The sequence below is a fragment of the Schistocerca nitens genome, chromosome 7 (assembly GCF_023898315.1).
Source record: "Schistocerca nitens isolate TAMUIC-IGC-003100 chromosome 7, iqSchNite1.1, whole genome shotgun sequence".
NCBI classification, from domain to species: domain Eukaryota; kingdom Metazoa; phylum Arthropoda; class Insecta; order Orthoptera; family Acrididae; genus Schistocerca; species Schistocerca nitens.
Window position 1 is genome coordinate 520,771,616 of NC_064620.1, and position 27,727 is coordinate 520,799,342.

General features: G+C 40.7%; 1 protein-coding gene across 1 annotated transcript in view; it reads left to right on the forward strand.

Moving 5' to 3' along the window:
- LOC126195367 (odorant receptor 4-like) overlaps positions 1-5,073 on the forward strand; it is a 106,100-nt gene extending 101,027 nt beyond the window's left edge. The window contains exon 8 of the mRNA XM_049933943.1: positions 4,750-5,073. Within this exon, the coding sequence (XP_049789900.1) occupies positions 4,750-4,797 (48 nt within the window). The 3' untranslated portion in view covers positions 4,798-5,073. The remainder of the gene's footprint in view (positions 1-4,749) is intronic.
- Positions 5,074-27,727: the final 22,654 nt, after the last annotated feature.

A 27,727-nucleotide genomic window follows, 5' to 3' on the forward strand; every position in this document is an offset into this window, starting at 1 on the left:
TCAGTCAATTTTAGCTTGCAAGGTCTCATGATTTTCATGAACAATAATTTGCAGTTCTTTTATGGCTGCTTCGTGATTCTGTAATGCATTTTCATGCCGCGAAAAATAGGTTGAAAATGCTCACAAATTTGTGTTTTTACGTCATTACAGACTTTTTGACATTTCGATTCAATGTTATGTAACTCAGTAGTCAAATCTTCACGTGTTTGTTCAAGCGTGGTGTGAAGATTTTGTTCCATTGCGTCTAATTTTTTAAGATTTTGTTCCACTGTGTCTGACTTTTGAAGCTTAAGCTGTGTTTGTCTCTGATTCTGTTCCATCGTGTCTAACTTTTGAAGATTTTGTTCCATTGTGTCTAACTTCTGCTGTGTTTGTCTCTGATTTTGTTCCATTGTGTCTAACGTTTGAAGATTTTGTTCCATTGTGTCTAATTTTTGTAGCCTTTGTCCCATTTGTTGCATTAACTGTAATAACAATGCACTGGTGTCTGAAACATGTTCCTCAGTGCTTTTCGGCAGTGAAGTTGCACCGGCAACATTCACATTTTGACAAGCAGAAAATGTTTCTTGACTCATTTGAGAAAACGGTGAGAACCCAAAACCTGAGTCTACAGTATTTGCAATATTGTGTTCTGTCATTCCCGATTCCTGAGGCGAGCTGTTGCCGACCGATCGATCGATAATGCCTCCCTGTTCACTAATTGTTTCACTGTCTACACCATTGCTTGCAGCCCGCTCCATTTCCCTATGCACAATTACCAAATTACTACTTTGAACATCAGTTAATTCATTACTCGGTGGCGCTAACACACTGCTTTCGTTTTCACTGTCATTTCTCAGTTTACTTTGGAGCCTAGTATTACGTTTTTCACACGCCATTATTGTCACAATATTTCACACGATAACACAGAAAAGCACAATTTGAAGAGCAAAATAAGAGAACACATTAACATAAGACTGAAAATAATATCTAGTTAATTGCAGCTGTCAAATACTTGGTGCAAATCTACATGCATGTCACAACTGTTTTACTGTACAACAATGAAAGACTGCAACTACAAAGGAGATTCTCTCTAGAATTACGCGCTAGCAATAAACAAAATCTACGCTAATTACACAAACTACAAGGACAAAAATCAGAAGATTCCAGTGAGGTATCCTCGGCTAAGGGTCGACATATGCACAGTCATGTATAAATTGTTCAAAGGGGACATTTCACATTTGATAACAAATCAAAATTTTCCAAGTAATGAAGTTTGAAAACTTCACTTTACCGTTAATAGCCAAGCCATTTTTCTTAAAACAGACTTTGATAAAGCATTTAATAACAAAGTAAAACTTTCCAAGTAATGAAACAAAAAACCACCAGTCTGCATACAATTTCGCTACCGAAGAGGTAGCTTTTAAACTTAGGCACAACACGATATTAAATTAAAAGAGATGGCTAACAGGGAGGCATAACTAGCATTTTCAAAGGATTCCAAGTAGATTAAAATAATCAAAGTAAAGATACAGTCATTCACCTTTTGCAATAACTAACAATTTTAAAGCCACGTAATTTTAAAAACCCACCAATGAAAGGCAAACTTAACCTTTTTAAACAGTGGCCAAAGAACAATCAGAGTAAAATACAACCATTTAACATTTTACAATAACTAACTGCTTTAATACCATGTCCTGCCACCAAATGCCCTGGGATAGAAATAATTAACCGACCGGGTGTAAGGGCGGCCCCAATTGTCTCCCGAAAGATGCTCAGGCTAGAAGCGGACTAACAGACCCACAACGCCTCGCATTCAGCAATCACATCGACCTCACGCGAGGCCAGGGGAGGAGGAGAAATCAAATCAGGAACCATAATCTCTGCCCAAAAATACACATCCTCCCAGGCAGTACTAATAAGAAGGCAAAAGATCACTGTCTATAATTACACCGGTGACAGGGACAGAAAATCCGAACACAGGAGGCCACAAGTCAGAAAAAATGTAATCTAAAACAATAATCACTGCCCAAAAGTACACTTCCTACCGGGCAGTACTAATGAGAAGCGGAAAAGATCACTGTCTATGAATACACCGGCGACAGGGACAGGAAACCCGAACGCAGGAGGCCACAAGGCAGAAAAGACGCTGGTTGCACAAACCAAAATTCTTCAGTTAACATCTAAACCTTTAACCAGCTTAACTTGCAGTTTACCAGAGAAACAGCAGGTGAACTCTGATGCTAAGATTCCTCACACCCAACCGTATACACGTCGCCAGCGTATCCAACTGGGCACAGTCACGCAGCCACGCGCTCTGTCACCGGAGCCCTCGTCTTCTCTGCACCCACGGCGGCGAAATACCACTCCTCAGGTTAGGCGAGTTACTAGTCCAGACGGACAATTTAAAGATACCCGTTGCCGCTCCCAGCAAGTAGAGACTCGGAACCACAGCCGTGGCCCCCGGGTGCTCACAGCAAGAGCTTACAGCCTTGTCCCGTCAACTCGTCCCACTCGTCTCGCACCGCCAGCATAGACCATGCGGCTTCTCGCAACAACAGCCAACTCTCCACCGCCACGCCACGGTCTCCTCGTACGACATTCTCTAATTCCCGATTTTAAAACCGACCGACCGACTCGTCACCACTAGGCAACCAGCCGGCCATCCTCCCTAAGATATTATTCCCTTACACAAGGCTAACAGGAAGCAACTACTCGAAGATCGATAAGACCAGACACGCCGCCAGAGGGGAATCTCAACAGATTCGTACGCAGCATAAAGATAAATATGAAAGAATCAATTAACGATGGAATGGAAGAACTCAGAACAATCTTTACAGCGCGATGTATGTTGAGAACCGACACATGGCTCAGTGTTTAATAGGGGCATGAATATAATTTCTTTAAATGTTACATTGTGGTAATTGTCAGTCCTGTATTTGTCGATGTATTTGCTTCACAATCTTGGAAAGTGAGAGAAAATGGATCAAAAATTGGAAATATGAATGGGAGGTGGTTATGCTTTAGAGTGCTTGCAGAAAATGTCAGGATGTCATTAATTTATACTAATTCAGCAATGTCCCTATCACAAACTGTAATATCAAAGTGTTTGACATTATAAAATGTTTTAATATTTCCATCCATTTTGTAGAATGTGCCGTGATGTCATTAATTTATAGAAATTAAGAGGTGTCCCAATAACACAGTGTGATGATAATATGTATGATGTCATAAATTATATTAATATTTCCCACCTATTTGCAGAATATATCATGACGTCATTAAATTACAGTAATTCACCAATGGCCATGCCACACACTGTAATGTCGAAATGTCTTACTTCATGAATTATGGTGATGTTCACCAGAATTTTTTAATACGAAAACTCTGCCGCTGATGATTCTTTCACTACACTACAGAGACCACGAATGCTGAAACTCACAGAATTGGATTGGTTATAAATGGGGGAGTCTATGGCACGAAGTAAACGCATACATTTTCTCATCATACCCATCATATCTCAACACAGCACAGTATTTTCCCCCTCACAGTCAGTTTTAATAGAAAACCTGTACATAGTTACTACACTATACATACGGGGTGTAAGAGTCGTTAGGCATATTTTTTCTGGTGTTTCAGCAGATGTTTGTAACTTCGTTTTCGCATCGTCTAACTGGAGTCACCGCAAACAACTACTGCTAGTCACATATGTTGTAGATGCCCAGTGCAAACAGAAAGCTTGTGTTTGTTTCCCATTACTATATATATATATATATATATATATATATATATATATATATATATATATATATATATGGTGAGTCACCTAATGTTACCGCTGGATATATTTCGTAAACCGCATCAAATACTGACGAATCGATTCCACAGACCGAACGTGAGGAGAGGGGCTAGTGTAACTGGTTAATACAAACCATAAAAAAATGCACGGAAGTACGTTTTTATGTTTTTTAACACAAACCTACGTTTTTTTAAAATAGAACCCCGTTAGTTTTGTTAGCACATCTGAACATATAAACAAATACGTAATCAGTGCCGTTTGTTGCACTGTAAAATGTTAATTACATCCGGAGATATTGTAACCTCAATTTGACGCTTGAGTACCACTCCTCCGCTGTTCGATCGTGTGTATCAGAGAGCACCGAATTACGTAGGGATGCAAAGGGAACGGTGATGGACCTTAGGTACAGAAGAGACTGGAACAGCACATTACGTCCACATGCTAACGCCTTTTTATTGGTCTTTTTCACTGACGCACATGTACATTATCATGAGGGGTGAGGTACACGTACATACGTGGTTTCCGTTTTCAATTACAGAGTGGAATAGAGTGTGTCCCGACATGTCAGGCCAATAGATGTTCAATGTGGTGGCCATCATTTGCTGCACGCAATTGCAATCTCTGGCGTAATGAATGTCGCCGCAGGCTGCCACAATACGTTGTTTCATATCCTCTAGGGTTGTAAGCACATCACGGTACACATTCTCCTTTAACGTACCCCACAGAAAGAAGCCCAGAGGTGTAAGATCAGGAGAACGGGCTGGCCAATTTATGCGTCCTCCGCGTCCTATGAAACGCCCGTCGAGCGTATACCTCACGAAATATATCCAGCGGTAATGTTAGGTGACTCACCCTGCCCAAATGATTATTAGAATATCACATAAAACATAAAAATTTGAAATTTGTAGCAGTGCTTCATAAATTTTCTGAATTTTAAGTTTCACGTTACAAAATTTGTTTATTTTTTTCAGATTTTGAACACATCGTATACGATCTTCAACATGATGATTAACTTCTAAAGATTAAATGGACGCTCTTTTTGCTTTACCTTCATGCCGCTGCTGTTTCAAGTATCACCCACGCAAACTGCTACGTAACATACAAATGCCAGTTTTTATATCACACTTGACTGAGTCTTTTTCATCGAGATAGTCTGCAATGTAATACTACCAAAAGATTATATAGTCTGCAATGTAATACTACCAAAAGATTATACTTAATATTTTTCAATGTACAAGAACTTCATTTTGGTGCAATATATTGTATATTTGAATTACAAGTAACCTAAGACATAATTACACCTGTATTGTAGCGATAGGAGTAATATGTTATTTGTACTACAGAATGCTGCAAGATCTGTTCGATATTAACAAGATGCAAGATAAAAAGTGATTTATAAGGTACACGCAAACTGGAACTTAAAATTTTATTGTTAGGCTAGTGACACTATATCAAATTTGAAGGCAATAACTGCACATGTCTGATAAATAAAATTTTATATTGCATAAAATATTTTTCCTGTGCAATATTCTAAACACCTTTAATTCTACAAATAGCGACTTCTCTCATGGGAAACACACAGCTCCAGCTCCTTCGTGTGTGGATTAGCATCTCTCTCTCTCTCTCTCTCTCTCTCTCTCTCTCTCTCTCTCTCTCTGTGTGTGTGTGTGTGTGTGTGTGTGTGTGTGGATGCACACGTGTAGGAACAGAGTAACAGTGATTGTGTTGGTGAAGAATAGTACAGCATCACCGAAAAAGCTTAATACTGTTTGAGGTAATAATGAACAAGTGAACAATTAGAAATAGTCTTGAATAATAAGAGGTACACTGATTATAATGTACTGTGAACAGCGCGACAAGCGGCTGAAGGAAAATCAATATGTGAAATGGAAATGACAGTAAGTTTTCGAAAAGAAATAAGCGTATGTGTTCAGTGAATTAGACGTAAAACTCCATTTTAATTCATATTGTCCAGTATTATCTCCTTTCCACCAGTTCTGTATTTATGTATTATATACAATATTTAAAATGGAAGAAGCTGTGGATATATTTTCCCTTTTTCTTTGGCCAGTTTGAGAATTATATTCGAGTTGCGAACGGGAAAAAAGGGAAATTTCTTAAACTTTTATTCTGTGATACATTTGTTGTATAAAATACGGGTAATGTATATGACAGGACATATTTCCAGTAAGATATAACTGTAACGATATGTGATATAGTTTTCATGTAAATTTTTTATGTTGTTGTTGTGGTCTTCAGTCCAGAGACTGCTTTGATGCAGCTCTCAATGCTACTCTATCCTGTGCAAGCTTCTTCATCTCCCAGTATCTACTGCAACCTACATCCTTCTGAATCTGTTTAGGGTAATCATGTCTTGGTCTCCCTCTACGATTTTTACCCTCCACGCTGCCCTCCAGCACTAAATTGGGGATCCCGTGATGCCTCAGAATATGCCCTACCAACCGATCCCTTCTTCTAGTCAAACTGTGCCACAAATTTCTCTTCTCTCCAATTCTATTCAATACCTCCTTATAAGTTATGTGATCTACCCATCTATCTTCAGCATTCTTCTGTAGCACCACATTTCGAAAGCTTCTATTCTCTTTTTGTCTAAACAAATTTATTATAAACATAAAAAATTAAAATGTGGGTTACTGAAACACTTTATACTGTATGTATACTGACGTTTTGCATTTCCCTTTTCAGATTTTATGGGTTCTCTTTACTGAAATACTCTTTATCTGGACTGAGGTTTCGCATTTCCCTTTCCAGATTTTCTGACTACCCTACTATATATGCAGTCTTCTGGTATTCCACGGTCCAACCTATATAATGTTACCCTTTCGTTGATTTTTCAATCATTTCTCATGGACACTTTCCTATTGGCTGACCCCAGAGATCAGAATCACAGCTAATTATTCCGTCACTTAGGGACAGTTTACAACCCTTAGAGTAAGAAATTTGTCGGAAACTGTGTCCAGGTCACATCCCTCTTTGACGAGGCTATTGACAAAACTAGGGTGACTCATTATACTGGATGCCTTCGGCAGCCGTTGTTGCTGATTTTCATTCAGAATTTAAGCAGTAGCTGAGGTTGAACCTGCGTCCTAAGATGTCCTGATTAAAAGTCAAATACGCTACCCACAGACCCCTATATTACGTGTCATGCATTCCAGGATCAGCTGCAGAAAAATGCTGTTGTTCACACCGAGATAATAAGTAAACAGTGGCCTTATGATAGTAACAGGTGCATAATAAGTGGTATACATTGCCAATGACATCTTTCTTAGTGACATTTAAACTGTGCTAGAAACTGAAAGCTGATGATTCAAATTTGTATTAAAAGGATGATAACTGTCGCTGGCAGGAAACGTAAATTACACTATCTCCATAATAGTAACAGTTCAGCACTCTGGTGTGATGTGAATCGGCATATAATTTCCTTAATCGATACATGCAGCCTAAATGAAATATAAAATATTTTACCTTTGTAATCAGAAGATGACTATCAGGAGCAAAAAGAAAAGCAAATTTCGTACAGTTCTGAATATGTTTTAAGATGGTCTTTGCACATACACAAAATTTTTAATAGTTTATCGACTGCTGCGAGTAGAAGAACAGTTTTCCTTTTAAAACTTACACTATGCTCAAATTAGATCAGTGGTACATGAATATTAAATGCCTGTTTGTTTTTTTTTTACATTTAAGTTTTAAAAATATTCCTTTTTTCTCTTCTACACAGCTTCAGGGGACCCTTCACCCACATAAATTCTCCGTGAGCTGTCATGACCTTGATACTCCTCACCACTTGCAGAGAGTATCTCACTGTAGAAAGTTGCTGAATTCCAATAAAAGCTTGAGCTGCATTATACCCTACTTCTTTCCTGCACTCACATGGTTTATCTTGGAAATAAAGGCACCATGTTTCATGGCTCTGAACGAAAGAATGTATTTCTCGAAACATCAAAAGATACCTATGATCCGGATAAACACATCTTTTACCAGCACATTGAATCTTACCATTCTCTGTGAGTTATTATTTGCGTATCCTCCATTTGGAAAGGCAAGGTATATTCTAATATTTCCTGCGAAACCCACTGGAAGCCGTAGGAAGACTAGTCTTACTCCCGCACCAGCACCTTTCCAAACTTTGTTAGAATATTCCTGTATTCACAATGAGATATAAACTCTTCTTTCTTCCGATATTCCTTCGCAACTGTACCGAATATATGGTGCGACAGCAAGAAACTCTGTCTGTGAATAGGGAAATAGTGGATAAGTTTGGAGACCACTTTACTGCGTTCCATAAAATGTGCCAGCGTGCAGAACATAACAGAATTCTTGTCGTGGTTGATGCACGAATCTGAAAAAAGCTCTGGTTTCAATCCTCCCTTACCAAACCCTCTAAACCTCTCTTCCAAACAATGTAGGACAAAATGTTGTTGTGGAGACGCGATTTCTCTTTCACCTCTTCTAGCTTCTGTTTCACAACCAAGTATATTGAGAAATGTAACCAGTACCTTGTTTTGGTTCGTGTATCACCACAATCAGGTTATACTCGTACCATACCTGTCGTGCATAAAAGGCTTCTCCGACAGAGAGGTTTGGTAGAGATCGATTTGTTGTACATCGAAGACTACCTTTACAGTGTCTTCAGATTATATATTCAGTAATACCTATAACGATTTCGGCAAGCTAAGTAGCATGAGGTGAGTTTTGTAAATACCCCTACATATGCATGAGGCAAGTTTTGCGAAAACGGGCTGTATTCTATGTTCTGTAAGTGTGAACTGAAACTAGTTTTGCTGAACGGTATTTGTTAGGAAAAAAAGCGAGTTTTGCAAAAACGGTTCTCAATTATCAGATAACGCAAAGTGCTAAAAATGCCTGTTGATGTAGAACACATGTAATACAAATACTCCTATGTATGGAAAAATCTAATGTAGCACAATGACGATCAAACTAGCCTTTGTATTGATAATCGTTTCCTTTGCTTCATATGTGAAGGCAACGCAAACCGAAAGAGCCTTGTAATTATATATGAAATTGAGAATACCAGAACAATTGCGATTTTACTATCTGCGGAATCTATACAAACCAGATCGTTTAAAATACCAGTTTGCCTGAGTGGCTACCACCCTGCAATCGTCACTTAATCTGAATCAGAAAGATAATGTTTACTTACAACTGTCTTTAAACCGAAGATTGGTTTGAAAACCATAGTGCTTAGCTAGGCATGGTCCTGCTAGAGGTAATATGCCGTTTTGTTTCTTCGACTTTTGAACTGACTTTTGAAGGGGACCTGCATACTAAGGCTGCGTTCAAACCATAATGATACTTCATCAGGTTAGATTCGATAAGGTCACAGTTGTGATCAGCGACTGTATCCATTTCAAATAGTATAGTGATGTTTATTGCATATTTACATTTCGGTCACTGTGTGACTATCTTCAGTGTAGTAAATGGAAGCTAAATCATTCAATATACGTGTATCTGCACATAGTCCCAAACAGACTATGTTCACATACAAGTGTTTTTAGTGTTTTAACTTACATTTGCAGCACTGAAGATAGCCACACAATGACCGAAATCTAGAAACGCAATAAACGTCTTTGCGACGTATACTATTTGACATGATGTAACTTGTCATTTTTAAGACATACAAATTACTGCCGAAGGTGAAATAACCTCCAAATATTCATAAAACTAGTCTATATTACAGATTAATGCCTAACGCTAGTGCAATTCACTATTCTCATAATATGCACAATAGCTTCATTTCCAACATCATAAAAAATTATCAGTCAATGTAGGTGCAAGTTGTTGCTGTGATGAGTCCGAAGACTGGTATGATGCGGCTCTCCATGTTACTTTATTCTGCGCAAGCCTCTTCGTCTCTTAATAAATACTATAACCTACATTCTATTGAACCTGCTTACTATATTCAGCTCTTGGTCACCATCTACAATATTACTCCCCCACTTCCAACCCCCTCCCCCCTTGATGTCTCAGAATATGTCCTATCAACCGATCCCTTCTTTTAGTCAAGTAGTGCCACAAATTTTTTTCTCCCCAATCTGTTCAATACCTTTTCATTAGCTACACGACCTACTAATCTAACTTTCAGCATTATTCTTCAGCGCCACATCTCAGAAGCTTCCATTCTCTTTTGGTCTGAACTTTTTATCGATCACGTCGCACTTCGATACAAGGTATACAAATACCTTCAAAACCTACTTCCTAAAACTTAAATCTATATTTGTTGTTAGAAAATTTCTTCCAAAACGCTTTTCTCGCCATTGCCAGTCTGCATTTTGAATACTCTCTATTTCGGCATCATCAGTTCTTTATTGCCCAAATAGCAAAACTCATCTACTAGTTTTAATGTCTCGATTCCTAATCTAATCCCCTCAGCATCGTCCGATTTTATTCGACTACATATCATTAATCTGGTTTTGCATTTGCTAATCTTGATATTATATTCTCTATTCATGACACTGTCCGTTCCTGTCTATTGCCGTTGCCAAGTCCTTTGCTGACATCGAAACGATTACAATGTCGTCTGCAAACATCAAAGCTTTTATTTCTTCTCCATGAACTTTAACTCGTTTACCCCACTCCTTTTTTATTTTCTTTACTGTTTGCTCAATCCACCCATTGAATACCATAGTGAATACACTACAACACTGCTTCAATCACTTATTAACTAATACTTTCCTTTCATGCCCCTTGACTCTTCTAACGGCCCCCTGAGTTCTGTTCAAGTTGAAAATATCCTTTCGCTCCATGTATTTTACCCCTGCTACCTTCAGAATTTCAAAAAGTGTATTCTGATGACATTGGCAAAAGTTTTCTCTAATTCTAGAAATACTACAACGTAAACTTCTTTCCTCTAAACCTTCTTCTAAGAAAAGTAACAGGGTCAGTACTGCCTCCCGTTTGCCAACATTTCTCCGGAACCAAAGACGATCCTCTCCAAGGTAGACTTCTACCAGTATCTCCATTATTCTGTAAATGATTCGTGTTAGTACTCAGTTACCATGACTTATTGAAATGACAGTACGTTAATATTCACATTTTCTGCACCTCATTTCTTTGAAGTCTGAGAGTATTTCGTATGTAGTGAACATCTTGCACACTAATGGAATAGTTTAGTATGTAGTTCTGACGAAATGTTGTTTATCCTAGAAGCCCTGTTTCAACTTACGTCCTTCAGTGCTCAGTGCTCCGTCAACTGCTTCTCGCAGTACCATATGTCCTATCTCATCTTCATCTGCGTCATCCCTTTCTTGATCTGCGTTATCGCTTTCATTTCCCTTGTATAGGCCCTCTATGTACTTATTTCCTCTTTCAGCTTCCACTTTTTCCTCTTTCATTCCTATTAAACATTCCATAGTCACCTACTATTTTTGCTTCCCTTCTTTTTCCTCCAATCGAATTCCAGTCCCCCATCACAATTAAATATTCCTCTATGTTAACTGCTAACTATCTGACTGATTTCCTTTATCTCACCATAAATTTCTTAAATCACTTCGCCATCTGCGGAGCCATTAGTCATACCAACTTGCACTACGTTGGTGGACGTGGACTTCAGGCCTATCTTGTCTACGACAACGGATTAACTGTGCTACTCATAATACCTTACCGCATTCCTGTTTTGTTTTTCATTATTAAACCTATTCCAGCATTACCCCTAACTGATTTTGTATTTATAGCCATGAACTCACCTGACCAGAACTCCTGTTCATACTTCCACCGAACATTACTAATCCCCACGATATCAAATTTCAACCTCTGCAACTCCCTTTCAAAATTTTCTATCCTACCCACCCGGTTAGGGAATCTAAGATTACACGCTCTGCCCCCTAGATTATTGTTAGGTAGTTCTTCCCAATGACGATGTCCCTCAGTAGCCACTGCCCGCAATTCCAGATACAAGACTATTTTTACCTCCAAAATGTTTTACCCAAGAGGATACAGTACAACTGCATGCCCTCGGGAAAAATAACGGTTGTAGTTTCTACCTCCTCTGGAAGTGCACAGTCACCAAGAATAACGTCAACAGTACTAGCAAATCCTGCTACCTTCAGACTGAACCTCCACTATGAACTGATAAATATAAAGAGCAAATGGGCAAATGGAAGTGAATAAGCTTCTTGTTACGTTTGTGCCATAGGAAGCTTGAACGAAGTTGTTGTTGTCGTTGTTGTTGTTGTTGTTGTTGTGGTCTTCAGTTCAGAGACTGGTTTGATGCAGCTCTCAATACTACTATATCCTGTGCAAGCTTCTTCATCTCACAGTACCTACTGCAACCTACATCCTTCTGAATCTGCTTAGTGTATTCATCTCTTGGTCTCCCACTACGATTTTTACCCTCCATGCTGCCCTCCAATACTAAATTGGTGACCCCTTGATGCATCAGAACATGTCCTACCAACTGATCCCTTCTTCTCGTCAAGTAGTGCCACGAATTTCTCTTCTCCCAAATTCTATTCAATACCTCCTCAATAGTTATGTGGCTTACCCATCTGATCTTCAGCATTCTTCTGTAGCACCACATTTCGAAAGCTTGTATTCTCTTCTAGTCTAAACTATATATCGTCCATGTTTCACTTCCATACATAGCTACACTCCATACAAATACTTTCAGAAACGACTTCCTCACACTTAAATCTATACTCGACGTTCACAAATTTCTCTTCTTCAGAAACGCTTTCCTTGCCATTACCAGTCTACATTTTATATCCTTTTAATTCGACCATCATCAGTTATTTTGCTCCCCAAATAGCAAAACTCCTTTACTACTTCAAGTGCCTCATTTCCTGATCTGATTCTCTCAGCATGACCCGACTTAATTCGACTACATTCCATTATCCTCGTTTCCTTTTGTTGGTTCATCTTATATCCTCCTTCCAAGACACTGTCCATTCCGTTCAACTGCTCTTCCAAGTCCTTTACTGTCTCTGCCAGAATTACAATGTCATCAGCGAACCTCAAAATTTTTATTTTTACTCCATGGATTTTAATACCTACTCCGAATTTTTCTTTTGTTTCCTTTACTACTAGCCCAATATACAAATTGAATAACATCGGGGAGAGGCTACAACCCTGTCTCACTCCCTTCCCAACTGCTGCTTCCCTTTCATGCCTCTCGACTCTTATAACTGCCATCTGGTTTCTGTGCAAGTTGTAAATAGCCTTTCGCTCCCTGTATTTTACCCCTGCCACCTTTAGAATTTGAAAGAGAGTATTCCAGTCAACATTCTCAAAAGCTTTCTCTAAGTCTACAACTGCTAGAATCTACCAGGTGGCTTGCTCTTTCATTTCTTAGCCCCATTCCATATTCACCTACTACGTTTCCTTCTCTTCCATTTCCTTCTATCGAATTCCAGTCACCCATGACTATTAAAGTTTCGTCTCCCTTCACTATCAGAATAATTTCTTTTAACTCATCATACATTTCATCATTCTCTTCGTCATCTGAAGACCTACAGTGATAAGCCAAAACATTATGATCACTGCCCACCGCGAAGTGGTATACCACTTGGTGGCGTTACAGCCACGTGACGCATTAACAAAAGTATATAACTGGAACAGACACGTACTGGGGATCACCCTAGCGTAGAAATGGGCTGCAAATGGGGAAATCCATTGAGGTAAGCAACTTTGACCAAGAGTAGATTATTTTTGCGCAGAGGTTGCGAAAACGGCGAAGCTGGTCGAATGTTCACGCGCTACTGCTGCGAGCATCTACGGAAAGAGGTAAGAGGACATTGAAACTAACACCAGGTGCTAAACGGTTGGACGTCCATGACTCTTCCCAGCTATGGGGTTCTGAGGTTTGTCTGCTCTTCTTCCTGTACTGTGAATATCACATCAGTTCAGACTGACGCTACGCCTTCAACTATTGGCTGCATTTATTCCAACCCAATCTACCCCTACAGTTTCTTAGCAGCCAATGGCCACCTCTGATGTCAGAGTAGTTATTTCCAATCTTAACACACATCATCTCATCCTGTTCCTTTGTCTAGTCACATTTTCCATAAATATCTTTACTCCCCACTCATGAGGATAACCACCTCGTTACTTATAATGCCACTTAACTATCATCCTTCGGTAACATTACATCTTAAATGCCTGAATTCTCTTTACCGGTTTTCCCATAGTCACTTCGATGAAATTCTGAGCTTCAAACATACATTTTGCGAAATTCCTTCCTGAAATTGAGGCCTATGTTTAGTACCAGCAATATTCATAATTGGGATTAGCAGTTCTTGCGTTTGACAAGTTTCGAGATAAAATTATTGGGTATGAAATCTCCCCTCTTATGCAAGATCATTTTCTTTCACATGACCCAAATATATCTCAGTACCCTCATTCTATGATCAGTGGCTTCTATTTATCCAACCATGTGAAATGTGAACATATTTCAGGTGACAATCTACGACTATTAGGCCTAAAGTAAGATTTTGTTTGTTGTTGTAATTGCCTCAAGTTTACTTTATTCGTTCACGCCGGACGTTCAGTGCATTTTCATGTACCTTGTCATATGCAACTAAATATGTTAATATCAGTTTGGTTGGTTAGTTAACACGTCATTTTATATCGAACCGTAATTTCCGTGTGTCAGGATATTTTGTGCGTAAATTTGGTATAACTTAAGTTTTGCTTTGGTAAACCCTTGTCCATTTGCGTTCTCATAAGATAATGGCAACTGCACTAAAATGCTACATATATTTTTGAAAATTTCTTTCGTCAATAACTTTTTTTTTACTTTCTCAAAACACAGTATAAACTGTACACGCAATAATAACATTCACACTGTGTTTTGACAAAGTAAGAAGCGTTATTTACAAAATTTTGATGAATATATTTAACGTTTGTATGTGCGGTTTTTCAGTAACTCATGAAAATGCAAATGAATGAGGATTTGCCAAATTAAAACGTAGGTAAGAGCAAATATGGGTGCGAAATATCTTGATCCAGGAAATTATGCTTAGGTAAAATTTGTGCAATCGAGGCGGATTTTTCATAATTATTTCGATACTTACGACTGCTGACGCGCTGCAATGCTGAAAGTTCTTAAAATGTGATGTGTTTACTCGATAATCAAATTTTCATTAACATCATTTAGTTGCAGATGACAAATTACAGTGCACAACAAGGCTCCAGTATAAGTGTATAATTTAAATTAAGGTAATGACAAAAAACTCTCTTCAGACCTAATTTTCGTAGATTATTTATCGCTTATAGTAATTTCACATTTCACAAATTTGAATAAATAAAGGCCACTGATCATGGCACGAAGGTGCTGAAACATGTTTGGGTCATATGAAAATGACGACGGTTTGCATAACAGGTGGACCTTATATCCGACAATACTAGAAATGTCTTCTTTGCCTGCGCTAGACTGTTACTTATGCTCTCCTTCCAGCATCCGTCATTTGTTATTTTGTCCCATATAGCAGCATTCCTTCACATCGTTTAGTATGTGGGCACTAGTTTCGTGTTAAGCTTATCTCATTCCGATACTACTCGTTTCTTTCGTATCTCTTTGGTCTACCCTCAGTCCACATTGCGTACTTTTCTTCCGCTGTCCAAGTGTGGTGTTCTTCCGTTACTCGAGATTTCTTCTCAGATAGATCCCTCTGATTGCCCTCTTTACAGACGTAAACTTCTCTTCGACTCGCTACTATATTATTCATTATCGGAGTATCTACGGTTTCAGAGAACATCAAACGAACATGATCAGTCCTCAAGACGTCAGTATTCCTCATCTGTATGTCTATATTCCTTCTGGCGATTCTTCATCACTTCTAAATTGTCATCGGAATCTACATCTGCAACCCGGTCATTTTAACAATCCGATATATATTTTCTGAAACTTTTTGCAGCGTAATATAACCCAGGTTGTACACTTCCGTTTCTCCAGGCCTTCACCAAGTATTCACAGCTTCTTCTGCTTGTTCGTCGTCATGTGTAACTGACCTATTGTTCTTGCCGTTTGTTTACAGACGATGCAGAAGAGAACAATCGTATTATTGATGTGTTCAGGTAATCCACTCTTTGTCCCACAAACCTTTCATTACGAGTCCTACTCCCGTTAAACCATTTGCTGTTGCTCTCGATGTTACCGTATGCTCTAATGACCAGAAATACTTTCCATTTCAATTGACTAACTGTTAATACGTTTGGGCTCAGTCATTGCATTTCCCTTGCTTCCTACTATATTCCCGGGAGGACGACGATTCAATCCCGCGTCCGGCCATCCTGATTTAGGTCTTCCGTGATTTCCCTAAATCGCTCCAGGCAAATGCCGGGATGGTTCCTTTGAAAGGGCACGGCCGACTTCCTTCCCCTTCCTTCCCTAATCCGATGAGACCGATGACCTCGCTGTCTGTTCTCCTCCCCCAAAAACAACCAACCAATCTACTATATTCCGATTTCTGACATTATAATCGACAGCTCGTCAAATGTTACCCCTTCACAAAGTTCACAATTAGTTAAGCATTACGTCAGTAGTCAACACCAAACACGTAACATCTGGAAAAAACTGATGGATGCAAAAAGTAAAAACATGATTATAAACTCTAAAAGTGAGGGATGAAAATGAATACATTACTATAGTTCTGTCTTGCAGCCGTATTATGAACGAAATGAGCGAAATGTAGCCAATACTGTAGTATAAACTAGAAGTGTACAAGCAGGAATATAAGCAGAAGATGATGTTACACACTGCGTCTCCCATGACATAAAACTAGCAATGGCAGGTAATACTTTTGGAAGTGGTAAGTATATTCGAAAGCGATATTTGGCCATAGACTAAAAATATGACTGCTTACAAGTGAAAATCTAACATAAACTTGATCATTGGTCTGTAGGTGATCTACATTAATGTGGTTTACACAAAGCAGAATATAGTAGATATTTAGTTTTTCTATTGATTTATCAGGTTCCATTATGTCGGAGCCACAGCTATTCCGTCAAAGATCGAGTCAGTGGACCCACATAATTTACAGAACACTGGCTAGAAAATTTCAAAACGGAAGGATTAATAAAATAGTAAAAAAAATGTCGAAAATAGATAAAACGTTACAGACAAAACTCAACTAGTGTGAGGAATTGTAGTACAACATGGGAGGGTGCCACAAGAAAATCTTCTCCGCACGTATTACAATGCTTGAGGTTTAACAGTCAATTTTTTCCGTACTGTTTGAAGCTGGTGCACTTCGTTCTGTACAATGGAAAAGGAAGTAGCATCGAAGTGCAAATTATTTTTCCATCTATGTTCACTGATTCTTCTGGATGAGTCAATATGCTCAATATCAAATTGCAAGATGGAATATATGTACAAGGGTAGCACTGTCAGTATTTAGACATACCTGAACGTCTATATGAAGTTCGCGAATCAACATTAAAGAGCTGTCTGGCCGCCCTTTTCTGAACTTAGAATAATCATAGTGAGTGCACAGATTACCGTCAAAATATCGCTCCATACTAGATAGGCTACTAGAGTGAGAGTAATCAAAATAACCAAGCCTTCGCGTCCAAGTGTCACAGACAGAGGAGGTTATTCCTATTGTGAACATAGAAGCTTCCAAGAAAGTCTTCCGTCACCCTCGATCGGAAGAATTTAAAATACAAGTATACTCACCGTGTTTTATACGTAACATTACTGTGAACTTCTTACATCAAAATTTAAGAGAACTTGAGTCCACTTTTTTGTAACTGAAATTTAATTTTAATTTATTTCTTATTCCTACCAATGCATGTTGTTGAAGGAATAATGTACCTGCCAAAAGATATAAAGTGATAATTATTAAACAATGAATATGTACACAAATTTTGAAAATCATATTACACTATTGGGCATTACAATTACTACACCAAGGAGAAATGCAGATGATAAACGGGTATTCATTGGACAAATATATTATAACAACTGACATGTGATTACATTTTCACGCAATTTGAGTGCATAGATCCTGAGATATCAGTACCCAGTACAACCAGCTCTGGCCGTAATAATGGCCTTGATACGCCTTGGCATTGAGTCAAACAGAGCTTGGATGGCGTGTACAGGTACAGCTGCCCATGCAGCTTCAACACGATACCACAGTTCATCAAGAGTAGTGACTGGCGTATTGTGAAGAGCCAGCTGCTCGGCCACCATTGACCAGACGTTTTCAATTGGTGAGGGATCTGGAGAATGTGCTGGCCAGGGCAGCATTCGAACATTTTCTGTATCCAGAAAGGCCTGTACAGGACCTGCAACATGCTGTCTTGCATTATCCTGCTGTATTGTAGGGTTTCGCAGGGATCGAATGAAGGGTAGAGCCACGGGTCGTAACAGATCTGAAATCTAACGTCCACTGTTCAAAGTGCCGTCAATGCGAATAAGAGGTGACCGAGACGTGAAACCAATGGCACCCCATTCCATCACGCCGGGTGATACCCCAGTATGGCGATGACGAATACACGCTTCCAATGTGCGTTCACCGCGATGTCGCCAAACACCGATGCGACCATCATGATGCTGTAAACAGAACCTGGATTCATTCGAAAAAATGACGTTTTGCCATTCGTGCACCAAGGTTCGTCGTTGAGTACACCATCACAGGCGCTCCTGTCTATGATGCAGCGTCAAGGGTAACCGCAGCCATGGTCTCCGAGCTGATAGTCCATGCTGCTGTAAACGTCGTCGAAGTGTTCGTGCAGATGGTTGTTGTCTTGCAAACGACCCCATCTGTTGACTCAGGCATCGAGACGTGGCTGCACGATCCGTTACAGCCATGCGGATAAGATGCCTGTCATCTCGACTGCTAGTGATACGAGGCCGTTGGGATCCAGCACGGCGTTCCGTGTTACACTCCTGAACCCACCGATTCCATATTCTGCTAACAGTCATTGGATCTCGACTAACGCGAGCAGCAATGTCGCGATACTGTAAACCGCAATCTCGATAGGCTACAATCCGACCTCTATCAAAGTCGGAAACGTGATGGTACGCATTTCTCCTCCTTACACGAGGCATCACAACAACGTTTCACCAGGTAACGCCTGTCAACTGCTGTTTGTGTAGGAGAAATCGGTTGGAAACTGTCCTCATGTCAGCACGTTGTAGGTGTCGCCACCGACGCCAACCTTGTGTGAATGTTCTAAAAGCATTTGCATATCACAGTATCTTCTTCCTGTAGGTTAAATTTCGCGTCTGTAGCACGTCTTCTTCGTAGTGTAGCAATTTTAATGGCCAGTGGTCTAGGGGTAGGGTCTTTGATTCATAATCAAAACGTCTTCGGTCCCAGGTTCGAGCCCCGCCACTGCCTAAATTTTGATAAATAATCAGCATTGGCGGCCGAAGACTTCCGGCATAAGAAGTCAGCCTCATTCTGCCAACGGCCTTGTCAAAGAGGGCGGAGGAGCGGATAGAGGTTCAGGGCACTCTCTTGTCCTAGGGGTGGGAAACTGCCCCTAAAGGCGGAAGAATCAGCGATGATCAACGACATGAGGATGCAGAAGGCAATGGAAACAACTGCATTAAAGACATGTAACGTGTATCCACAGGACATGTGGACTGTAATTGAAGAAGTGTCATGATGATCTCTCCATTGGCAAAAGATTCCGGATTAGTCCCCCATTCAGATCTCCGAGAGGGGACTGCCGAGGGGGAGGTTACCATGAGAAAAATATTGAATAATCAACGCAAGGATAACGTTCTACGAGTCGGGGCGTGGAATGTCAGAAGCTTGAACGTGGTAGGGAAACTAGAAAATCTGAAAAGGGAAATGCAAAGGCTCAATCTAGATATAGTAGGGGCCAGTGAGGTGAAGTGGAAGGAAGACAAGGATTTCTGGTCAGATGAGTATTGGGTAATATCAACAGCAGCAGAAAATGGTATAACAGGTGTAGGATTCGTTATGAATAGGAAGGTAGGGCAGAGGATGTGTTACTGTGAACAGTTCAGTAACCGGGTTGTTCTAATCAGAATCGACAGCAGACCACCACCGACAACGATAGTTCAGGTATACATGCCGACGTCGCAATCTGAAGATGAACAGATAGAGAAAGTGTATGAGGATATTGAAAGGGTAATGCAGTATGTAAAGGGGGACGAAAATCTAATAGTCATGGGCGACTGGAATGCAGTTGTAGGGGAAGGAGTAGAACAAAAGCTTACACGAGAATATTGGCTTTGGACAAGGAATGAAAGAGGAGAAAGCCTAATTGAGTTCTGCAACAAGTTTCAGCTAGTAATAGCGAATACCCTGTTCAAGAATCACAAGAGGAGGAGGTATACTTGGAAAAGGCCTGGAGATACGGGAAGATTTCAATTAGATTACATCATGGTCAGACAGAGATTCCGAAATCAGATACTGGATGTAAGGCGTACCCAGGAGCAGATATAGACTCAGATCACAATATAGTAGTGATGAAGAGTAGGCTGAAGTTAAAGACATTAGTCAGGAAGAATCAATACGCAAAGAAGTGGGATACGGAAGTACTAAGGAATGACGAGATACGTTTGAAGTTCTCTAACGCTATATATACAGCAATAAGGAATAGCGCAGTAGGCAGTACAGTTGAAGAGGAATGGACATGTCTAAAAAGGGCCATCACAGAAGTTGGGAAGGAAAACATAGGTACAAAGAAGGTAGCTGCGAAGAAACCATGGGTAACAGAAGAAATACTTTAGTTGATTGATGAAAGGAGGAGGTACAAACATGTTCCGGGAAAATCAGGATTATAGAAATACAAGTCGCTGAGGAATGAAATAAATAGGAAGTGCAGGGAAGCTAAGACGAAATGGCTGCAGGAAAAATGTAAGACATCGAAAAAGATATGATTGTCGAAGGACAGACTCAGCATACAGGAAAGTCAAAACAACCTTTGGTGACATTAAAAAAAGCAACGGTGGTAACATTAAGAGTGCAACGGGAATTCCCCTGTTAAATGCAGAGGAGAGAACAGATAGGTGGAAAGAATACATTGAAAGCCTCTATGAGGGTGAAGATTTGGCGGATGTGATAGAAGAAGAAACAGGAGTCGATTTAGAAGACATAGGGGATCCAGTATTAGAGTCGGAATTTAAAAGAGCTTTGGATGACTTACGGTCAAATAAGGCAGAAGGGATAGATAACATTCCATCAGAATTTCTAAAATCATTGGGGGAAGTGGCAACAAAACGACTATTCACGTTGGTGTGTAGAATATATGAGTCTGGCGACATACCATCTGACTTTCGGAAAAGCATCATCCACACAATTCCGAAGACGGCAAGAGCGGACAAGTGCGAGAATTATCGCACAATCAGCTTAGCAGCTCATGCATCGAAGCTGCTTACAAGAATAATATACAGAAGAATGGAAAAGAAAATTGAGAATGCGCTAGGTGACGACCAGTTTGGCTTTAGGAAAAGTAAAGGGACGAGAGAGGCAATTCTGACGTTACGGCTAATAATGGAAGCAAGACCAAAGAAAAATCAAGACACTTTCATAGGATTTGTCGACCTGGAAAAAGCGTTCGACAATATAAAATGGTGCAAGCTGTTCGAGATTCTGAAAAAAGTAGGGGTAAGGTATAGGGAGAGACGGGTCATGTACAATCTGTACAACAACCAAGAGGGAATAATAAGAGTGGACGATCAGGAACGAAGTGCTCGTATTAAGAAGGGTGAAAGACAAGGCTGTAGCCTTTCGCCCCTACTCTTCAATCTGTACATCGAGGAAGCAATGATGGAAATAAAAGAATGGTTCAGGAGTGGAATTAAAATACAAGGTGAAAGGATATCAATGATACGATTCGCTGATGACATTGCTATCCTGAGTGAAAGTGAAGAAGAATTAAATGATCTGCCGAACGGAATGAACAGTCTAATGAGTACACAGTATGGTTTGAGAGTAAACCAGAGAAAGATGAAGGTAATGAGAAGTAGTAGAAATGAGAACAGCGAGAAACTTAACATCAGAATTGATGGTCACGAAGTCAATGAAGTTAAGGAATGCTGTACCTAGGCAGTAAAATAACCAATGACGGACGGAGCAAGGAGGACATCAAAAGCAGACTCGCTATGGCAAAAAAGGCATTTCTGGCCAAGAGAAGTCTACTAATATCAAATACCGGCCTTAATTTCAGGAAGAAATTTCTGAGGATGTACGTCTGGAGTACAGCATTGTATGGTAGTGAAACATGGACTGTGGGAAAAGCGGAACAGAAGAGAATCGAAGCATTTGAGATGTGGTGCTATAGACGAATGTTGAAAATTAGGTAGACTGATAAGGTAAGGAATGAGGAGGTTCTACGCAGAATCGGAGAGGAAAGTAATATGTGGAAAACACTGATAAGGAGAAGGGACAGGATGATTGGACATCTGCTAAGACATGAGGGAATGACTTCCATGGTACTAGAGGGAGCTGTAGAGGGCAAAAACTGTAGAGGAAGATAGAGATTGGAATACGTCAAGCAAATAATTGAGGACGTAGGTTGCAAGTGCTACTCTGAGATGAAGAGGTTAGCACAGGAAAGGAATTCGTGGCGGGCCGCATTGCTATGTCAATGTTGCTCAACAAAAAATTCCCCATATCCACAGTGACGAAAAACCAGGAAGAAGTGCGACATAAACGAAAATTGGTACGCGTTTTTCTATATCTGAAAAATAATTTCTATTCAGATGTCACTCCAGATGCACAAGAGCAGCGCTAGTAGCACAACTACGGGGATGCATATGACGTTTGCTTCAAATACATGAATAGCCTTCAGATGTAGTTACCCTTGGAATGGGACTTGGTGAGCTGGTTTTAGTCAAGAATGGCTCTCAGGCAACAAAGTCGCCATTATCAACACGTCTCTGAGTTTGAATGAGGTCGTGTAATAGGGCTACGAGAAGGTGGTTAGTCGTTCTGCGATACTGCAGAAAGACATAGCAGGAACGTAGACATTGTACACGAGTGCAGGCAGCGGTGGTCACGAGGGTGCACGGTTGCGAGACGACATGCCACATGGCAGTACGAAGAAGGAAGACTATCGTGTTCGGCGTTTGGCTCTGGCGCATCGTTACTGCATCTGCAGCAGCAATTTGAGCAACTGATAGCACCACAGAGATATAACGAACTGTTAAAAATCGTTTACTTCAATGACAGCTCAGAGCCTGACGCCCTGCAGCGTGCATTCCACTGACCTTAAAGCACTGCCATATGCGACTTCAGTGGCGTCAAGTGAGAGATCATTGGAAGGCAGGGTAGAGGTCTGTGGTGTTTTCTGATGAATGCAGCTTCAGGTTCGGTGCCAGTGACGGCCGTTTGTCGGTGAGGAGGGGGCCAGTTTCGGGTTTTAACGAACCTGTCTGCGTGCTAGACACGCTTGACCTATACCTCGAATTATGCTCTAGGGTTCGATTTCGGATGGCAGCAGGAGCACTCTTGTCATTATCCTACGCACTCTGCCTGCAAATTTCTATGTATATCTGGAGATTCGACCTATTCTGCTGCCATCAAGAAACAGATTTTCATGAAGTGTTTCCCAACAGTGCAACCCTGGCCCACATATGTTGGAACCAAACGTGCTCTAGAGAATGTCAACATGTTGCCTTCGCCTCCTCGATCACCAGATATGTCTTCAATCGAGCACGTATGGAATGTCATCGGATGACAACTCCAATGTCATCCAGAAAGAGCATTAACTATTCCTGTATTGATCGACGAAGTGCAACAGGCTTGGTACTACATCCCACAAACGGACATCCAGCACCAGCACTTCATAATGTCTGCACGTCTGCATGCTTTCATTCAACATTCTGGCGGTTACGCCTATTATTAACGTACCAGCATTTCACTTTTGCAGTGGTTTATCTCGAGCTTGCGATAACCAGGGATATTGCAATGTTAATTACTTAAACCTGTTACGTAGATAAATGTATTACCGAAATTTCGTTACCATACATTAATTATTTTTTGGTGTTGTGATTTCTTTTTCGGTCAATGTAAAACAATCTCAAAATCGAAAAATCTCAGGTAATGTCAAAATCTGAAACAAAATGTGTCAGCAGATTTGTTCTTCTACGGAACACATAATATAATGAGCTTACACTCAAATTAGTATGGGAAAACACTGGTAAAAATGAGGAAGAAGTTGGTGAGGAAACGTTCTAAAACACAGTGCAAGGTTTTTAATGTCGTAGGGAACATCTATCCGATTTCAGTCCAATTGCGCTCCATTAGGAAGTGAGTAACTGTGTAGTGGCGTCACATTCAATGAATAAGGCAGTCCGTATATTTCTGCAACCAATAATACACTCTTCCTGCTAGAAACTAATAACATTTTATTTTGATGGGGCCTATATGAAAGCCCTCTAAGGTGATGTATAGCACGGCTCTTTGGAAATTGGAAAAGTAAATCAAAACTCCGTAGCTAGCCCTTTCACTGCGCATTTACTCTCAGCAGCTCCCGCCCTGTGCGCGTTATTTTCACCCGGTGCGTATATATACGACTGTAGCAGGTCTACCGTTATTACGAAGATAAAAATGAGGCGCAAAATCCAGTATTGTCGGTGTAAATCGTTTCCTTTTTTTAAACCTTTGTTCAGAAAGTCGTACTTTATTAGGAGAAAAAAAAAATAAAAAACATATCACATTAATACGAGGGCCGTTCAGAAAGTAACCTCCGGTTGATTTAAAAAAATACACCAAGTTAAATAAAAATATTTTAATATATACATCTTACAACTACATCTTTGCACTATTTTTCTACATAGTCTCCATAGCGATTGAGGCACTTATCGTATCTCTTCACAAGCTTTGAAATTCCTTCTGCATAAAAATCACCCGCTTGTGCCTGGAGCCAGCCTGTGACCGCATCTTTGAGCTCTTCGTCGTCATCAAACCGCTGTGACCCGAGCCATTTCTTCAAATGCATGAAGAGCTGATAATCACTTGGCGCCAGGTCTGGGCTGTAAGGTGGATGGTTGATAACGTCCCACTTGAAGGACTCAAGAAGGGCCGTTGTTCTGCGAGCAGACTGAGGACGGGCGTTATCGTGCAAAAAAACGATACCGGAAGTCAGCATACCACGGCGTTTGTTCTGTATAGCCCGTCGTAACTTTTTTATTGTTTCACAGTACACGTCTTGATTAATGGTCGTACCACGTTCCATGAATTCAACCAACAACACCCCTTTGGCATCCCAAAACACCGTTGCCATCAGTTTTCTGGTAGAAAAATCTTGCGAGGCTTTTCTTGGTTTGGTAGGCGAATTTGAATGTGCCCACATCTTTGATTGTTCTTTTGTCTCAGGGTTCACGTACTTAATCCAGGTTTCGTCACCGGTCGCGATTCTGTTTAACAATGGTTCTCCTTCGTCCTCATAACATGACAGAAAGTCTAATGCAGAGGCCATTCTTTGAGTTTTGTGGTGGTCGGTAAGAATTTTGGGCACCCATCGTGCACAGAACTTACGGTAACCCAATCTTGCTGTCACTATCTCGTACAAGAGAGTCTTAGAAATCTGTGGAAAACCAGTAGACAACTCCGACATTGAGAAACGTCGATTTTCACGAACTTTTGCATCAACTGTCTGAACGAGTTCGTCAGTCACCAATGATGGTCTACCACTCCTCTCTTCATCATGAACGTTTTCTCGTCCACTTTTAAATAAACGTACCCATTCACGGACAACTCCTTCACTCATAACTCTTGGTCCGTACAAGGCACAAAGCTCACGATGAATAGCTGCTGCAGAATATCCTTTGGCTGTAAAAAACCTTATGACAGCACGCACTTCACATTTGGCGGGGTTTTCTATTGCAGCACACATTTCAAACTGCCACAAAAACTAAACTAGCGCAGGTACGACGTTCACTCGACCACGGCTTGATGCCGACTGACCTGTTGAGTGCGTGAACGCACAGATGGCGTCGCTACTCCCCCCACAACCCGCACTGTGACCAATCGGAGGTTACTTTCTGAACCGCCCACGTAATACTTCAAAGTGTGGTATCTCTCGAAACAAAAATTCAAACATGAAGGTACATTACATTTTACACAAATTTATTTTGTGTCACTTTATCATGTTTTGCACATACAATACAACTTCTCTGGGCGACATTCTTCTTTGAAGTTCCTGGGATTAGCGAGATAAAGTGGCGCTCGGTTAGGCGTAAGGGATTGTCACCATCAGCCGATCTCCTTCCACGACGTCCCTATGTTTGCGGTTGGTGGTGAATCTCTAGGATCTCCTTGATAAGTTTCTGTTCAAAATCAGATACTGAAATATTTCGTCCCGTTTGAGTTTTGTATAATGCATGCGCATTGAGCAGAGACAGATCCACCAAATGGAAAAATACTTTTTATACCATTTTACAGTTTTTCGTACACATTCTACTGAACTTAGCATCATGTCGCTCCTGTCGACGGCCCCCATATTGTCAGGGTAGCTTACGATGCTAGCTGGTTTTGTGTTTGGTATATTCATGGTCCTGTCAATTTTGTCAGTCGCTGTAATTTCGCTTGTACAGGGTGTTTCAAAAATGACCGGTATATTTGAAACGGCAATAAAAACTAAACGAGCAGCGATAGAAATACACCGTTTGTTGCAATATGCTTGGGACAACAGTACATTTTCAGGCGGACAAACTTTCGAAATTACAGTAGTTACAATTTTCAACAACAGATGGCGCTGCAAGTGATGTGAAAGATATAGAAGACAACGCAGTCTGTGGGTGCGCCATTCTGTACGTCGTCTTTCTGCTGTAAGCGTGTGCTGTTCACAACGTGCAAGTGTGCTGTAGACAACATGGTTTATTCCTTAGAACAGAGGATTTTTCTGGTGTTGGAATTCCACCGCCTAGAACACAGCGTTGTTGCAACAAGACGAAGTTTTCGACGGAGGTTTAATGTAACCAAAGGACCGAAAAGCGATACAATAAAGGATCTGTTTGAAAAATTTCAACGGACTGGGAACGTGACGGATGAATGTGCTGGAAAGGTAGGGCGACTGCGTACGGCAACCACAGAGGGCAACGCGCAGCTAGTGCAGCAGGTGATCCAACAGCGGCCTCGGGTTTCCGTTCGCCGTGTTGCAGCTGCGGTCCAAATGACGCCAACGTCCACGTATCGTCTCATGCGACAGAGTTGACACCTCTATCCATACAAAATTCAAACGGGGCAACCCCTCAGCGCCGCTACCATTGCTGCACAGGAGACATTCGCTAACGATATAGTGCACAGGATTGATGACGGCGATATGCATGTGGGCAGCATTTGGTTTACTGACGAAGCTTATTTTTACCTGGACGGCTTCGTCAATAAACAGAACTGGCGCATATGGGGAACCGAAAAGCCCCATGTTGCAGTCCCATCGTCCCTGCATCCTCAAAAAGTACTGGTCTGGGCCGCCATTTCTTCCAAAGGAATCATTGGCCCATTTTTCAGATCCGAAACGATTACTGCATCACGCTATCTGGACATTCTTCGTGAATTTGTGGCGGTACAAACTGCCTTAGACGACACTGTGAACACCTCGTGGTTTATGCAAGATGGTGCCCGGCCACATCGCACGGCCGACGTCTTTAATTTCCTGAATGAATATTTCGATGATCGTGTGATTGCTTTGGGCTATCCGAAACATACAGGAGGCGGCGTGGATTGGCGTCCCTATTCGCCAGACATGAACCCCTGTGACTTCTTTCTGTGGGGACACTTGAAAGACCAGGTGTACCGCCAGAATCCAGAAACAATTGAACAGCTGAAGCAGTACATCTCATCTGCATGTGAAGCCATTCCGCCAGACACGTTGTCAAAGGTTTCGGATAATTTCATTCAGAGACTACGCCATATTATTGCTACGCATGGTGGATATGTGGAAAATATCGTACTATAGAGTTTCCCAGACCGCAGCGCCATCTGTTGTTGAAAATTGTAACTACTGTAATTTCGAAAGTTTGTCTGCCTGAAAATGTAC